At 38.6% G+C, this 18406-nt stretch overlaps 1 protein-coding gene across 2 annotated transcripts in view; it reads right to left on the bottom strand.

Moving 5' to 3' along the window:
* Positions 1–465: 465 nt before the first annotated feature.
* The window catches only part of TAF4B (TATA-box binding protein associated factor 4b), a 188960-nt gene continuing 171019 nt past the window's right edge, over positions 466–18406 (bottom strand). For both annotated transcript variants that reach the window (XM_072604453.1, XM_072604454.1), the window contains exon 15: positions 466–2399. In XM_072604453.1, the coding sequence (XP_072460554.1) occupies positions 2232–2399 (168 nt within the window). In that variant the 3' untranslated portion in view covers positions 466–2231. The remainder of the gene's footprint in view (positions 2400–18406) is intronic.

Below are 18406 nucleotides of genomic sequence, written 5' to 3'. Positions count from 1 at the left end.
TGGGAAGAGAAAGGAGAAATCTTACCTGGGCAAGGGGAGAACAAGCATACAGTATAAAAGTAGAAAATTTTACAAGTCAACTGTGCCCAGACATTGTTTCTAGCACTACTTTTAGTTTTCAATACATTTACCCTATAGCTCAATATTTAATGCCTCACTGATCATTACCGAGACATTCAAAAAGTTGAAATTAGTGTTAATTAGCTCTTGCAATAAGTAGCATTCAAATTCCCAATTTCCCTTAAAATATGATGTATCCCACATACATACCAAAACTATAGTTCCTGGAACCCAACAGTCAAAACTCAAAATTGGGGCAACTGCTGAGACCGACAACAGAGAATATGCTTTCTGTGACATATTCCTATTCACAAATCCAAGAAGTCATTAAACGCCATGTTGACAGTTGACCGCTGGTTCCAGTTGTCTACAAATATTAATGATTGACTAAAAGTTGCCAGGTTATTCTTTATAATAAAATAATTCTTTTAATGAAGTATTTAAAATAATTTTAAACATCTGATCAATAAGATACAATACACAAATATGGGAAAATGCTACACTTTACAAAAAAAGTAAAGCCAAGCATTTAATTATACAAAACAACTTCAGATGTGGTCAGTCAATATCTTGCAAATATAGGTTTTTTGTTCTTTTCCTCAAAGTACTGCCTTTTTACATATATTTACATACATAATTTACAGCATTTCTTTACTAACCTGCTGAAACAAAAAAAAAGTGGTCAATTTGAAACTCACTACAGTGCAGTACATGGCTGTAGCAGTCCCAATGTGGAGAAATGAGATTAAAAAGTAACACAGCTTTGAGCTTTATTTTTGGAATTATTTTTCTAGGAGTCCCTGGCATTTCACATTTTAAACATTCTAAGGGAGCTCATTCTCTCCGCACATGACTCTCAATCAGTCACAATTATTACTTTGCTATGACTGTGTGCCAGTCACATTCAGTTGTGGTGAAGCAGAGTTTTACTTTGAAAAGACGAAACAGATTGAAACTCTAATAATAAACAAAGGCCCTTCTGAAGTGTGGCCACACTGTGGGGATACTAGAATCACATTTCAAGTATATGGAAGTCAAAATCAGGTCCTGCGTTCATTCATTTCTTCTTCAAAACTCACTCATCGCCAAAGAAGACTTCTGATGCAGAAAGAGGCTTTAAATTTGAGAGAATGAAGATGAGACTAGAGAGAAAATGATTTAGAAGAACCATTCTCTCATAGGGTAAAACAACAACCAACCTTCTGGACACAGGATATAGTGGAAGTGCTGGCTGTATTTTCTTTTGTATGTAGGTTACATGTGTATTTTTTTCCTTTTCCTCCAGAAGAACACATGCAGGTTACTTTGGAGTGTCAGTATTTCCCTTTGGGCTCACACAGTACGTGTTCTGTTTTATTACCCTATTTTCATTTCCTTTCTTTCTGTTTGAACTCAGTGCCCCTGCCATTCCTTCCAACGCCCCCTGCATTTTTCGTTTCTCAATGAGGTATTTGAGCAGCTTCAATTTCAAGGTTTCCTTGACAAAGATGTCGCCTCACCTCGAAAACGCAGCAAAGGTGGTGTGAGCCGAAAACAATGACCTCAGGCATAAACAATCCCCGTTTGTCTCCATTTTGACATCTCTAGGAGACAAAAGACCCAAGTCATTGGTGGTTTCCTTGCTCCCACCTTTAAGCTGTACAACATGGATTCTGATTTTAGCTTAGCACTACTAAGGCCAACTCAAGGAACTCTGAACCTCACCCTGAGCCAGGTATGTTGCACATTAACATAGCGATCCAAGACTGCTCAGGATTAAATATATTTTTTGTGCTAAGTATCACCACAAAATATTCCTTCCCTTCTTTCCCACCACCTCCAAATTAAATATGGATTAGGGAAAGGCACTACACGTAGAACAAACTTGGTTTGTGCTGATGAAGCAAGTAGCAGTGGACAAGTTCTTGGCTTGCAGGTAAGAGTTAAATAGGTAGGTAGGTAGGTGCTTATTTCTGTGCACACCTACAACTCACCAATAGAACAGAAGACAAAGCTGAACTCTATTTATTAAAAACTCTACAGGTGCTTAGGTAGGTATTTAATAAAAGCACAAAAGTAAACGAAGATTATCCTCAATGATGATTATCTTCCAGAAATGGCCACTGATGGCAATGCTTTCGGCATTTTCTTTGGCAGTACGTAGCAAGGATCTAGATAGAAAGGTAGAGCTGTCACTTCAGAAGAGCATGGTACAGGGCTCGAGAATATTTCATCCCTTTTTCTTGTTCCATGTAGAATATCAAATCCCTGAGGCAGACTCGAGTAATTCTTGGGCGAAATAATTGTCTGGTGACAGTCAGGCTGGATGACCCTGAGGCAAGGGCATTGCCATTTAAACCCTACAGAGGATATAATCAAGAAAGAAAAAGGAGTTAAAAAGTATAGTTTTCACCGCAATCCAACAGTGTTTATGCTGACCACATATAGGGAGCACTTAATAAATTCATGTTGAATGAGCTCAAGTTCCAGGTGAATCACAAAAATTATTTAATAAATATTTGCTGGCAAGAGTGAGAGAGAAATCAAGAGAGAGAGCGAGAGAGAGAATCCTGAAACCCTGTATTCAGTCTTGACCTCTAAAACTAAACAACATTTCCATTTGATGCTTAAAATTTTTAAAATGAAACAATAGTGACCGTGCTGTACTATTTAGGTTTTGCTGGCTCAGTTTCTTCACCAGTTTAATGAAGGGGTTGGACTAGGTCACTCTAGTTCTATAATCTATGATCCTACTAAGTAGGTCACCATAAAATGAGAAAAACTTCAAGTCCTTAAAATCATGGCTCCATTATTCTGCTACTGTTAAAAATGAAGTCACATCCTTCTTTCTCTCTAGCTCTATCCCAACAAAACCTTTGCTTTGAAATCTCAGCGTTTGCTGTACCATGTAGTCAGTGGGAAAAGATCATAATGGTGTTGTTTAAAAAAAATCAATAAAAACATTATTTTTAAAAGATTATAATCATGATCTATGGAGACTTTAAAAAACCCCAATTATTTTAGCTGAGGAATAAAGAGGGTGTGCCCAAGAGTGCCTAAGAGCAACTCATAACTGTTGAGGATGCCACCATCTTTGAAGTCACTCAAATTGATAACCTGGTGTGAACCTCCTCACTCTCACTCCACATACCCATGACCAATTGCCTTTCAGACATCTCAAACTGGATGTGGGGGCAGGCATTTTAAACTCAATATGCCTAAAATGGAACTATCCCATTACTACCTTCCCTCTTACTGTAGAGGGCAACACCATCCTCCCAGTCCTTCACAGCCTAAGGGTCATCCTGGACTCCTTACTATTTCTCATACCCCCATGGCCAATCTGTAGCCAAGGCCTGTTGATTTCATCTTTGCAATATCTCTCGAATACACCCCTTTTCCTCTCTGACATTAGCACCCCTCTGGTCACCTTGGAGTTGGACTACAGCAATAGCCTGCTAGTGGGTCTGTCTGCCTTAAGGCTCTACCTACTCCACTGAGTCACCAAAGTGATTTTCCTGAAGTGTTGGTCCTATTATATCAGCCTCCCTACCACAATAAACGCCAGCGGCATCCTATTACCTCCAGAAGCAAATACAAACTGCTCTGTTTGAGATAAAAAGCCCTTCAAAACCTAACCTTCTCCTATCTTGCCAGTTTTCTGACACCATACTCCCCAACACTTACTCTGGTTCAGTGACACTGGGCTCCTGGCTATTCCACAAATAAGATACTGCAGCTCTCAGCTGCCCCATCTAAAGAGTCGACAATGCTCGCTCTCCCTCCTCATCTCTGCCTCTTGGCTCCCCTTAAGTCCCAACTACAATCTCATCTTTTACACAAAGCCTTTCCCGACCCTCCAATTCTAACGCCCTCCCTCTCCTGCTTATTTCCTATTTATCTTCTATGTTGCTTGTTTATATATATATACGTATGTATGTATATTTGTTCGTTGTTTCCCCCAATTAGACTTTGAGTCCCTCAAAAGCACAGACTGTCTTTTTGCCTCTTTTTGTGTCACCAGAATTAGCACAGTGCCTAACACACAGTAGGTGCTTAATAAATGCTTATTGACTGTTATTAGTTATACGGCCCTAAGCAAGTCACTTAACCTCTCAATGTGTTTCAGGCAATTTCTTAAGACTTACTTACAATATCACAGACTCCCAAGCAGAGAAATCACACACAGTTCCTTGGGTATATTTATAAAATTATGTGGAGACTCTAAAAAAAAAACCGTAAAAAAACAACTAGGACTGTGGAGGCCTCACAATGACTAGTTTACTCCAGCCAAATTTCTAGTTTTTCAGTCATTTAAAAAACCATCAAATTATAAAAATATATTAAAAACAAAAGCCTTCAAAATATCCACGTTGACTTAATTACATGAACGTCCACAAAGTGTCCTGGGGGCACAACCTATTCAGCCTTCGAATTGGGCTTTCTGGGAGGGCCACCAATCACATCTACTAATCATTACACTAAAATTCCTCACAGTTCAGTTAAGATAGTTCATACATACAGACACACTCACACTGACTAAGTTCTGAAAAATCCACAAAGGTTTGTAAGAGAAAAAAAATAAGATTACTGCTGGCTGCACACTTGACTGGCTACTTATCTTGGAGCCAATCTATACTATAGAGCCAGTCTCTTATCACTACTGCAGGGTCCTTAGTAATGAACGCAATTTGTACAAATACAAGTGCTCAGACTCTGTAAGTTCGGCTAAGCATGGCAGTCAGCCGTGGTGAATCATTCTTCTCTGCTGGCATCAATACTACTTGGAGGGGGTGAAACTTGGATGTAATCTTTACTATTATAAATTATTGTCCTAAAAGAACCCCCCAAAGACTTCGACAAAATAGTTCTATCATCTCAGTTCAGAGAAAGAGGATTAAAAATATACATGAGGTATAAAGTTGATAAAACTTGTCACTAACAGTGATCATGATGTTTATTTGATGGCAAGGCTTGCTGTGTACAGAATTTCTAGCTTAAAATTTTCATTTAAAAAGTCATTTTTCTTGGCTAAAGACTAGATATAATTGTTCTCATTATATTTCCAAATGCTTCCTACTTTGGAGCTTTCCTACTATCAGTCTCATTGCATGTTATGGTTAAGAGTCCCAAATATGCCATCATTTGAAACGCTCACTTTGCTAAATGGCTTGGAATAAATTTCACTTAGGGTGGGAAGGAGAAAGAGGAAAAAAAAGGAAAAGACAAAGAACTGGGGGGCAGAGTTTGGAGAAGGAAGGGGTGAGGGGTGTGTGCCATAAAATGTTTCTGAACTGCTGCCCAAAAGGATAAAGAGGGTCCAATCGTCTGGGTAAGACAAAAGGGTCACAGTTCAAATTTGTCATATGACAACCCTGAAGGATCCAGGGAAAAGAGAGTTCTGCAGTGCAGCTGCCAGCACAGGGTTGAAAAGGAGGTCAGTCCAACAGGATGCAGCAGAAGGCCCAAGGCAATGTTATAAATGAAACAAACCCCAAGGGAGACTCAGAAACCCAACAGAAATGTCCTTTATAATTCAGAACTTTACAAAGGTGACAGCATTTTCTTTCCCACATAGGGATTAACTTGGAAAGCATCTTTTATCAACTTGGTTACAAATCTCTAGTAGTAACTCACTCAATGCAGAGCTGCCCCCCCCCCAACTCCCCAATAAACTGGGGATGGAGGAAAAGAATTCTATCTCAAACTCTTGAGTTTCTTGTTGACCTTGAAAGAATAAGGTACAGCAGTTCAGCAACCCTGAACCCTAGGAGTCAAAAGAAACCTGGATTCAAATCCTGGCTCTGGCATTTATTATTTGTGGGAAGTTACAATCTCTCTAGGTCTCAATTTCTTCACCCCTAAAATGAGGGATTTGGACACTATTAGACCCAAAGCTTCTTCTAGTTTTAATAATCTATGAATTTTATATTTATTATATGAGGTTTATTAATGTTTAATACACACGCAAAACTTGCTATTACATATAGTGGGAATAGAAGAGGCATATGGATAACTGAATTAATAATAATAAGTTAATATTTATACAGAACTTACTAATGAAAAGATATAAAGGATTCTAAGCCTTCAATTTTCACTATCAAGTCCAACTTTCTCCCTAATAGACTAGGGCTTTCAAGTGGTAGCAAATCACACTTTTCAGTTTCAATATTCTTTACCCTTACCCCACAAATGACAATGGGTAGTGAAATACAGCTAAAGGGCAAGTACATGCAAGAGAAGAAATAAGGGATTTGAATAACCTTCAACCTAGATAATTTACTCCTAAAAAATCAGAAACCCCAAACTCCTTGTTGTTTCATTCTAAAAACTGAAGCCCTCAGGGTAATATTTTTTATCTCGAAAATAAATATTTCTCAGCAACTTAACATTTTACCTGAGTGAGGAGAGACCAAGTTGGCGAAAATAAAATAATCCACTCTCCTCCCAGCATGCTTTTGTCCTTACATATAAAATTAGAAGGTTGGACTGGGTGATCTGAGGTCCTTTCCAGCTCTAATAATCTATGAAACCTATGTACTCATGCTTCCAGGAAAACTACTTAAGTCTAAGTGTTAACATACTTCCCAAACTGCCAAATCAAATAAGGAACTCCAGATTAGTGCCTTATGTTATATGTCACTAAACAAAGTCTCCATGCATACTTATTTTGTGTAAGGAACACAGAACAACTGTTTTACTTTAAAGGGAAAGGTGAATACAGCCATCTACTGATTCCATCTGATAAATGTCAGCCTTTCAAAAAGAATGGAACTGGTTGGAGAACTCACATAACAATGAATACTAGGCTTCTGTAACCTGCAGGACAGACCTTTGTTAGAGTCAAATCACAGAGACGCAGGAAGAGAGGAAAGAGATGAGCAAATTCTCAAATGAATACTTTAGAGGTTGATGATCATCCTGGTTAAGTCTCTCGTTTCTAATTTTCCATCCTTCCAGGCTTTCCCACTGGCAATTAACTATAGATGCAAACCATGAGGCTTATATGTGTGTGTGTGTGTGTGTGTGTATATATGTATACATATATATGTATGTATGTATACATATATATGTATATATATGTATACACACACATATATATACATACACAAATATAAATATATATATAAAGCTAAGTGCTTTTTACATATACTTTTTCATTAGATCCTTAAAATCTACCTTGTGAGGTTATCATACCCATTTCACAGAAGAATAAAGGACAACCTGCCCACAGTGACACAACCAGGAAAAATCTAGCTTTGCTGACTTCAAAGATAGTGTTCCTGTACTAGAGCTACCTTTTAGCTCTATGACCTTCCAGCAATCACCAGCATGCTAAAATGAATACATTTTGCTGTTAAGGACATTTTTCTCTCTCTCCATTTTAACAGAGTAGATCCTAGAAAAACTTGTGAAGTAAGCAACTTCTGAGCCTCTCTTTATCCACTCCATCTTTTCCCAAATTCTCATTTACCCTCTGACTCTCACTCTAAATGTCTCGGACTCTTTTCAAGTTAGGTAGCATACAAACATCCTTTCTACCATAGAGGACTAGATCTTGGTCAGTGTCTTTGCTAACTCTACCTGATAGCAAAATTACCCTATCCAATATTCCTACTTCTTAGGGCTTGGAGAGGAAACTGGCTGGCTAATCTGATGAACTAATTTGTAGTAAGGTATTAATGAGCATAATATGTTAAAGTTTTTCCTGCCCCTCCCAAGGTAACAGTTTCATTTTAATGAAACCCTCTGATCAAATTAACCCTAAAGGAGGTCTGATGATAAGGAATTTCAGGCATCTGGCCAGTTTGGTTCATGAGCAAGATCCCCATGGGCAAAGAGGCTTTATATTAGCCCCTTCAAATATAGAGTTTAGGTGATTCCTTATTCTGCCTACGCAGAGCTAACACCGACCATGAATTCCTATCTGATGAAGTCCATTAACAAATGGACTTCCCTCCTTCCACCTGTCTGTCCATCCATCCCTCACTCACTTTCTTTTCTTATATCACTAGGTCTAAGAAAATACAGATGTCTGGGCTGGAAATGTAATGCATTCGTGGATTACCCAGGTTGTCACAAAAGTTAATAGGGAACTGAAAAGAGGCAGGACTAATTTAATGTTTTAACTCACACCTGACTTATTTTTAAGTTGACTTAAAATTTTTTTTTCAAAGTTTCCAGTCCTACAGGCTTATGTTAATTGGCATGGCTATCCTTAAGAATAAAGAGTTTCTTTTCTGTTTAAGGCTAATTTTTAGGTAAAGCTAAAAAATTTTTTGAGGGGTGGGAGTTGTGGCTCAGGAACGAAAATCAAATGGACAGTCTGGGTGTGGGCAATGATGATCACTAAAATGCCCTGAATGTTCACTGTAATGTAATCTACATGAAGACCTACATTTAAAAGACGTAGGTTCTGAGCCCTAAGGCCAGCACGGACTGGCTTAACTTCGAGGAAGAGTGCCCTCTGCTGGAAGATTAGCAGAAGTTTTTTCAAACCAAAAACCATTAACTTAAGTCTCTTCAAGTTAACAGCTGAGACAATAAGGGGTGGCCACCGGATGGGCATGGGTTTTTAGAAGAACAATAAATCAACCATAAAGACCAAATGCAGCTACCATTCTTCAAACATTAGCAGATACACAGTGGCTTCCCCCACTTTCACAGTTTATGGAGAACTGACCCAGGAATTTTGTTTTTAACTAAGTTAATGTAGTGTTCACCAATGTGGCAATATTAAAGTGATACGCACCCCATTCTGCTGCCAGCACTGCCCAATACAGATAACGGGGCCCTGAAGATACAACATGAGGGGTCTAATTTCAATTAGCCAATTAAAGCCCCACCAGCTTGCCGGTTAAACTTTTACTATACAGTCGTGCTTCAGAGGAAATAAAACAATTAGTCCTCATGCATAGGGCATTTCCCAGTAACAATGCTTGAATGCAGTGCCTAATTATTTGAAAATGACTATTTTTGTCTTTTTATCCCTGTTGTGTATAGCATAGTGAGGGATGTAAGTCCTTGGCATTTAATAAATAGTGATAGTGAGTTACCAGAAGAAATTAGAAGGGACAGACCACAGAATTTCAAAGTACCTCAAGGATCACCTTGTCCAATCTGTACTTAAGAACCAAGTCACCCAAAATCCATTTGAAGACTCCTGGGAATGGAGAAATCACTGCTTACTAAAAGTAAACCAGTCCAATTGCAGGTTAGTTCCAGTTGTTAGGAAGGTTTTTCTTACATACAGTGAGGAATCTACCTCTGCAACTTCAACTCATTGTTCCTGGATATAAACTGTGGGGCCCAGCAGGACAAATCCTTGTTCCACATGGTTACGTCTGAAGACCACTATCATGTCCCCTATACCCAACCTTAACAGCTAAGGAGCACAGTGGAACAGAACATCAAATCTGCAGTCTGGAAGAACTAAGTTCAAACCCAGCCTCAGACACAAGTGGTGAGACCCCAGGGTAGGTCTCTTAATCTCCCTTAGCCTCAGTTTCCACATCTGTAAAGTGCGGAGAATCACATCACCTACCTCCCAAGATTGTCATGAAGATCCAAGATATTTATTTACTGCTTTGCAAACCTTAAATGCTAGCCATTATTACTGTTATCATTAACATTCCTAGGTGTTCCTTTAACGGATCCTTGTATGGCATGGTTTCCACGGTCCCTGCCTTGTCCTGGTCACCTTCTTCTGAACATTGCAGTTTATTAGTGCTCCTCCTAACTGAACACAATCCAAGTGTGATACATTGAGAGAACATGAGGCCAAAGGGGAAAGAAAGTAACAGAAGGAGATGGTATCTCCCATGGAACTGTCTAGCTCTAGGTCATGCATGATTCCAAGCTCCTCCTTCCAAGGGGTCCAAAGACCAATCAATGCACAACCTCAAGACAACTCCATGGTTGTGAGTGTTAGTTAACAAAAACTCCCAGCAGATCTATTTTTCTAATTACTCTTTTGAGGAGTGACTCTAAGATAGCCAGGCCCCTGTGCAACCTCTCATTCTGTTGTCTTCCCTCAAAGTTACATAAGCCATAAATTCATAGAATCCTAGTTGGGGGGAATATTTGAAAGCATCGCCTGAGATCTTCTGTTGTTCAGTTATTTTTCAGTCATATCCAACTCTCTGTGACCCTATTTGGGGTCTTCTTGGAAGAAAAACTGGAATGGTTTACCATTTCCTTCTCCAGCTCATTTTATAGAAGAGGAACAAAAGCAAACAGGGTTAAGTGACTTGCCCAGGGTCACACGGCTAGTAAGTGTATGAGGACAGATTTGAATTCAGGAAGATAAGTCAGGTTCAGCACTCTAGCCACTGTGCCACCTAGCTGCCCCCCAGTTAGCTGGGAGGTACGTAGTTATTATCCTAATTTTACAGCTGAGGAAACTGAGGCAAAGAGCCAAGTGATTTGTCCAGACCCACTGCACCACCTGGTTGTCTGAGATATTGACACATATTTATGTAGTCAGTCACTGCTGGAACACCTGACAGGCAATATAGCTTGATGAATATGGAGCTGGACTTACACAAAGGAAGATCTCAGTTCAAATCTCACCTGTGACACTTATTAGCTATGTCACATAAAGTTATTTCACCTCCTGGGGTCTCATTTTCCTCATTTGCAAAATGAGAGGGTTGGATTCAATGATCTCTAAAGGTTCCTTCCGGCTCTTAAATCTAGGGTCTTATAATGTCTAATTACACTCTTACCTTTATTACCCATTGAAGGAAGTTTTAAATGTTAGAAAGTTCTTTCTTCCAAAGAGTCTGTAGTAAGAAACAGACAATGCCTACCCTCCAAAGAAAGAGCCAAGTGGCTCATCAAAGGTCAGGAGCCTCACTGATCCCAGAATGAAGACAGCAACATCTTCCTACCTTCAAGCTGAATCAGTCTGGGGCTAGGGAAGTGCAGGAAGCACTCTGCTAATGGCACTGCTCCCAGCCACTCACCTTGGCATTAAGCAATCTAAAAGGCTTCATTATTAGCCCAATTTTGTAGCTCCCTTGACCAGCTAAAAAACAACAAAAAAAACCAAAAACCTCTTCCTACTGTGGAAAAACATGGCCAGCTATAACTCCAGAGGATCTCTATTTCTGTGGCTCCTTCTATTCCACTCTGAAAAGCAGGGTGTCTTCCTATAGGCTTAGTCAGGTTTAAGTCTATGTCAGGACTTTGCTATTTACCCCATGGTTATTTTCTTTAATCTTTTATGAAAAAGCTTACAAAGACTTCTGAAAACTGAAGTAAATTATGTCCACAGGTCAATTTTATCTATTATTTTATTAAAACTCTTTCAAAGAACTGCAAGTTAGAGATTTTTCCCTTACAGAAACAGCTCTGGTTTTATCCCTGGGGGTTAGCTCTAGGTTTCAATTTGAAAAATAGCTACAATATCAGTATGTTCCTCATAACTAAAGGACAAGGGATACTATCACACTAGTAGAATAGTTGTTAGACACTGGGTAACCCTAAAATCCTTGTATTTGCTGAGTGCTGAATGAGTCAACCAAGGCAGGGGGGTGGGGTGAGGGGAGCGGGACAAGAATTGGACTTGGAACAAGAGAAGGCTGGGTTCAAATCCTTCCCACTGACCACTAGCTGCACAACTACAAGAAAGGCAATTATTCTGTCTATGCCTTGATTTCATCTGCAAAGTGCAAATACTACTTGTACTATTGAAACACAGTGCCTGACCCATGATTCAGTGCTTAATAAATGTGACTGACTGACTGGGAGATAGACACTTTATCAACTGTAAATCATTATAAACTATGAGCTACTATTAATACTGAGATCACAGAATTGGTAACAGTAAAAAAAAAAATTTCTAATACCTAAGCTATGTTGGATGAGAGGCACGCATTTTGTACTGGCCAAAAAACTAGGATTCTATCACATAAAAGCTTTCTATCTCACCCACTGATCAAAGGCACTTAAAAATAGTCCATAATGGGTGGTTGGTAGGTACCCTGAGAGTATGGTGAGTATTGGTGAGAATATCCCTGGCCCTGCAGGGAATATTCCCTATTTTATTGTAAGTATCATAAGGTTAGGAAGTATGCTGTATTCATCTATTTTCATCAGGCAACAGCTGGGTGACACTGTAAATACAGTGCTGAACCTGGACTCAAGAAAGTTCTTACTTAAAATCGGGTCTCAGATATTCACTGGGTGTATGACCTTAGGCAAGTTACAACCTCCGCCTACCTGAGCGTCTTCATATGTAAAATGGAGATGATAATGGCACTTCCCTCCTAGGGTTGCTGTGAGGACCAAATGCAGTATCTGTAAAGCACTCTGCAAACCTTAAAGCACTATAGAAATGCTACTTGTTAATCATCATCATAATCATCATCAGAACGCAGATATAACACCTTGTATAGAATCAGCACAGTTGTTGAAATAAAACTAATAAAAACAGTTTTCACAATGTACAAAACAAAAGTTGGGCCTGGATCTTTTCCTGATCTCGTTTAAATGATTTCATGTGGGAAGCCAGACAGGTCAGGTAAGTCCTAACACCCAGCTCCTTCAATTGCTCCTGCCCATATAGGTGTGTGGTCCTGACCTTCTTTTGTGAAATGAGGTAGAAAGAAAATGATTTTAGAAACAGATCTGAATTTAAGACCAAGCAAGCTCTTCCACTCACTATTTATGTGACCTTGAGCAACCCAGGGTGGTGCATGGGAAAGAGCCTGACATGTGAAATGATATGATCTAGGCCCAAATCCCAGCTCACTAGCAAGTCATTTCAGTGCTCTAGAACTTATTTTCTCATTAGAACACAAGTTCCTTGAGGACAGGGATAATCTTTCCTTCTACTTACATTTCAGAGTTTAAGCACAGTGCTGGGCCCAGAGTAAGTGCTTAATAAAATCTTATGGACTGACCGACTCTTGTAGAAAATGATGGGACTGGATTAGATTTCTGAGATCCCATTCCAATCTAAAATCTGATAAATTTCTACAGGTCATTTAATAGCCATGAACTTTGATATTTTGTCAGATACAAAGTAGAGATAACACTTGTACTGTTGAGGTTCAGGTGTGCTGGGACTCTGAAATAGAGACACAAAGGTCCTGCCCGAATAAATTTGAACCAAGCCTTCTTTCAGTCAAAAACAAAAAAAAACTAAACCAAGATTTATTAAAGATTTGCCATACTGACCAGACTCTTAAGGAACCTGAACATTTATATCACTAAAGCAAGAGGGCCACTTTGAATCTGAGCACTTTCATGGAAACCAGATGGATCTTATATACAGAAAAAATGTGAGAGGAGTCTAGGGTTGGGGTCGTTGGAGGGGAGGTCTAGGAAGGATCTTGATGGGAGTGGACAGGTGGCTGGGGTGACTAGATAATGGAAGCCAGGAACCAAGAGAATGGGGTTACATAGGATCAAGGGTGGGAAACAGCAGGAGGCAATCCAGAAGTAACAGAAAACGAAGGCCTGGGCTAGGTTAAGGGTAGCAGAGGATCAGGTCAACGCCAGATCAAGTGGGGAAATTCAAAGAGAGTTCAACGGGGTTTCCAGAGCCTGTACCCTGTCAGTTCTAAGATGCGGGAAAATTCAACCAAAATGCTTTGTCACCTAGGAACTTCTCTCTTAATTTCATCTGTACGGGCACTTCAATTCTCAACCTAAAAGTTTACTGAATAAAGGTGATTCTCATCTTCATTAAGCACATGACAAAGTAGAAAAAACACTACTTGTGTTTACTTTGCTATACCTAAAGCTGACAAAATAGAGATAATGTCTTCTGATATTCTAAGAAGCCCCTAATGAGGTCAATTAAACACCTTGAGAATATTGTCAATAGGTACGCATGAAGACAACACCAAAGGCGTCACAATCTATCTGTAGAGTTAGTAAAGTACTTGAGACTGAAAAGCCTGAAGATCCCAAGTTCATATACTGACAAAACCAAGGATTTTCTATAAATAATCAAAGATTTTCATCAGCAAAAGAAAGTTAAGAGCTGAGAAGGTCACTGTTTGATTACTGGATAAGTTAGCAGAAAATCCAAGCAAAGGATTTCAGATATTTATTTTGTTTTTGTTTTGTTTTGGAAGAAACTCTAAGATAGTTACAACATCAGTGTAGCAACAAATCTGAACTAAATTTGACATGTATGAAGTTGTAATAAAGCCCAAAATACACGATTCATTCGTTCAATAAATACTTATCGAAAATGTACTATATACAAAGTGCTACATGGTTTTAACACTCAGATTTTCCGAAGAAGTTAACATTTACTTTCTTGAACAATTCTATCCAATCAGTATCACCTGCAAACCATGGTGAATATCAAATGGTTAAGACAAGATCCTCAGCAGCACTGGTAGAATGAAGTCAGACTACCAATACTTTAGTCAATGCTGCTCCCAAAAAAGGAGGGGAAAAAACCACCCACACCTCACTAATTCTGCTGGCAGGGTGTCTGCACTGAATGGAGGATAAAATACCTGAGGTAACCGTGTGCAGAGCAAAGCAGAATAGGTCACTGAGAGAAAAAAGAGAGAGAAGAAACAATAAAAAGATATTCTGAGGCAAAACTTCAAAACAATGCCCTTTAGGATGTATACTGTGAAGAAGCAAGAGACGGGCCTGAACAAAGGTGTCATGAGGTCAGTGAGGCAAAGAAGCAGACATAACCAATAACAGCTACATATGTATGTAAAAACAAAGCTCTTCAGGTATTTTAAAAAATGAAGGACTTTTCTTTTCTACCATATCCAAGTGGACAAGGCCACAAGCATGGTCTACTACAAATGAAAGCTCCAAGGCCAAAGTCCTACTGCAAAAGACATACAGTAGTCAAGAAACATCTAAGTTATTAAAATGTGAATGTTATACAAAAATAAAAAATAGTGTTGGAGTGATGGGGAGAGAGGAATCATGGTGGTACCAGGGCACGGGGAGTTAGTTACTCCTTTTTCATTTAGTCAAAGAAGACTTACAGGAAGAAGTATAATTTTCACATTAGTGACGAGAGCCTGACAACACAGATTAGAAGACTGAGTCTGGCTGGGTCAGGTACTCAACTAATTAAATTGCCAAATTATTTTATAAAGGTAGACAAAATAAAAAGTTCAGAATAAAGATATTTTTTTAGAGTAGAAATGCCTTCAGACCAACAAGCTATAAATCAGTAATACAGCATTTATTGAGGGCCTACTGTGTCTAGGGCACCATGCTAGGAAATACCAAGACAAAAGTGAAATAGATATAATAGTATTTCTATTCTAACATGCATGTTTATAGGTATATACCAAGCACATGTAAAGGATACACAAGACAGTCTTTGGAGGAAGGAAAGGCCTGATGCAAAAAGATGTTATGAAGGAAATCAGGGATAACAAGATGCCAAGGTGAGGAAAGAAAGCACTGCATGAATAATAATGGTCAAAGCAAAGGCAAGTAGAAGGGAGATGGAGTGTGGTGTGTGTGTAAATTTGGAATCATGTAGGAAAATGACTAAAATATCCACATCCTTTGACCCAGAGACAGTGGTGTTTTACATCATCTTTGTAATGTGTAGGCAAATACGGTTAGCCTACATCTATTATGCACTTAGTGATTTAAGTAAGAAAATATTAATCTTCCATGTCATAAAAGGCATTAGTTCAACTGTGTACAAATTATAAAAGGTATTTACAGGCTCAATATGCTGAACTACTACCCAAAAGAACAGAAGCTTAAAACAGTTTATTTTACTTACATGTCAAGATCTGGGCTCAACTGACATTTACCAGTGAACTGGAGTTAAAACTTGTAATTCCACCTCTAATTGACCTTGACAGGTTTCTATTACAAAGACTGCACTCAACACCACTGTCTCTTGTGTTACCCAAGTACAGACGGGCTATATTGAGGGAACGTCTGAACCTGACATGCACAGAAAACATAGCTGGGTAAGAATCTGACACTATGAAAAACTTAAAACATGCACAGCTCTACCTGTTCAAAAAAGCTGGTTGGTTTGACATAATTAACAGGAGAAATACTTATATTGAAATAGGGCTTTGTGGTTCACAAAATGCTTCACATATGTAGTATATAAAGTACAATAGAACATTTTTTTACTATGATGTGATTACAGGGTAAAAATGAATTCCCTCACTTATTCTAGTCCATGTTCTTTGTCTCAAAAGAAGATTACAAATTCCAAGAAGTTCTGTCAACCTTTAAAGCAAATTCTACCTTAAACATTTTTGTTTACATCTTCCTGGTATTTGGTATATGGGAACCTGGAAGGCAATGAGAAAAACTATACTGCCTGCCAGGGATATTAGAAAGAAGGTCCTGAGGTCTTGCTTGAATGAATCATTCAATTCATTTTCCATATCGAAGGACATGAACAAGAATTTTTCAGATGAAAAAATTCAATCCATCACTTGCAGTATGAAACCAGCAATAACTAGAGAAATCCATGCAAACTGAAATAATTCAAGTTCCAAATCACACTCATCAGATTGGGAGCATTAAGAAAGAACTGGAAATTGAGGAGATGACCACCAATTTGGCTCAACAACTTATGGCATATTAATGTGCTATAATACTATTGTTTTATAAGGAATGATGAAGGTAATGGTTTCAGAGAAGACTGGCAAGATAAGTTGATGCAAAGTGAAATCAAGAGAACTAATTATACAATAACAGTACTGTGAAGGCAAATAACATTGAAAGACTTAGGAACTCTGATCAAAACAATGACCAACCATGATTTCCCAGGACTCATGATGCTACTCACCTCCTGACAGAGAGGTGACAGACTCAAAGTACACATTCAGATCCTTTCTCCTGGGGTGAGGGGTGGGGAGTACATAACCAATGAACAAATTTGTTTGTTTAACTATACTTGTCTGTAACAGGGTTTTTGTTTCTCCTTCTCAATAGGGGAGGCTGAAAATGGAGGTGGACGAAGAGAAGGTGGATTTTTTTGTAGATTGAAAAAAATAAGATTTCGTTTAAACATAAAAAAATAAAAGACTAGGACTCCATCAAATTCAGAAAATGGGGCCTGGTTTTTAAGTTCAGGTGAATAGTAAGGACAAGCAGAGTGAAAGGGTTTGGAGAAGATGGCCTCATAAGCCTAAGCTTATCAAAGCTAACTGAAGCTGATTATGTAATTACATGATCACTTAAACCAACAGACATTTCAAGGAAACCAAAGTAGCCTGTAGCAAGCCCTGAAGATGCTAAAGTGGAGAAGTGGTATAATGAATGGAGTCCTGGAGTCAGAAAGGCTCCAAGTTCAAAGGCTACTTAAGATACTACTAGCTGGGTGACCCTAGTTCACTTAGCATTTCAGGCCCAGTCCTCACATCTGTAAAACGGGAATAACTGTACCTACCTCAAAGAACTGTTGTGAAAATAAACTAAAATAACATACATAACACACTTGCAAACTCTAAAGCTCTATATAAATGCCAGCTGTAATGAGTGATGGATGATGACAATGATGTCTAACTTGAACATTCTCAATTTGAGGAGACGCTATCTCTCATACTCTGGTTCTTGTTCATATTGGTCCATAGCTAGACAGATCTGGTAGTCTATCCTACCATGAGGATACTGATCTAAACTCAATGGTCTCAGAAGAAGAGAAACAATAAGTGTCTGCTTGCTCACTGACGGGAGGTGGTCACCTACAGGAGAGGTCCAAAAAGTGAAAGTCCTCTAGGCAGAGCCTGACTTTAGCTCTAAAGTCTGTCAGTGTTTGAAAAAGTAGGATAACAAGTAGCCACAAATCAAGTCAGCTATAACCATCTGGTTAGGGAACTGGACTAATTAATTACTTCTCAACTTTTGTATTGTAACCCAAAGTTAATATGGAATAGGGAGAGAGAACGTTGCCATACTTTTTTTCTTGCCTTCTGTTTTGGCAGAGGACCAAGTCTGGCTGGGTGATGAGGAGGGCTAGCTGTTAAGACTGTCATTTGAGAATGCTTGTGTATGTCCTAAAAGGGCATATTCCTCATAGAACATAATTACTCAGCAAGAATACAAAATACCTTTTAAAGATTCTGAAAAACATGGGAAGACTGCCCAATATAGCAAGTGACAGGATAACCTTTCCATCTTTAGATAAATTAATTCAAGGTTATAAAGATGTTAGGATCATAGTATGGACCCCTGACTGTTTCTATACTCAATACTTGATTAAACTACATTGCAGTATAGATTGGCTCTATGGTGTATTTTTGGTTGTTTTTAATACCTTTGAAATCATAACATTTTAAAAACCATTATATTTATTATTTTCTTCTACCTCTCCTAACGCACTGGACTTACAATACTGAAATCATTCAGTGATATTAAGAGGATAATCTATATACCAAAATAC

Source organism: Notamacropus eugenii, chromosome 4 (genome assembly GCF_028372415.1).
Source record: "Notamacropus eugenii isolate mMacEug1 chromosome 4, mMacEug1.pri_v2, whole genome shotgun sequence".
Lineage (NCBI taxonomy): Eukaryota > Metazoa > Chordata > Mammalia > Diprotodontia > Macropodidae > Notamacropus > Notamacropus eugenii.
This window is presented reverse-complemented; position numbering and strand designations above follow the sequence as displayed.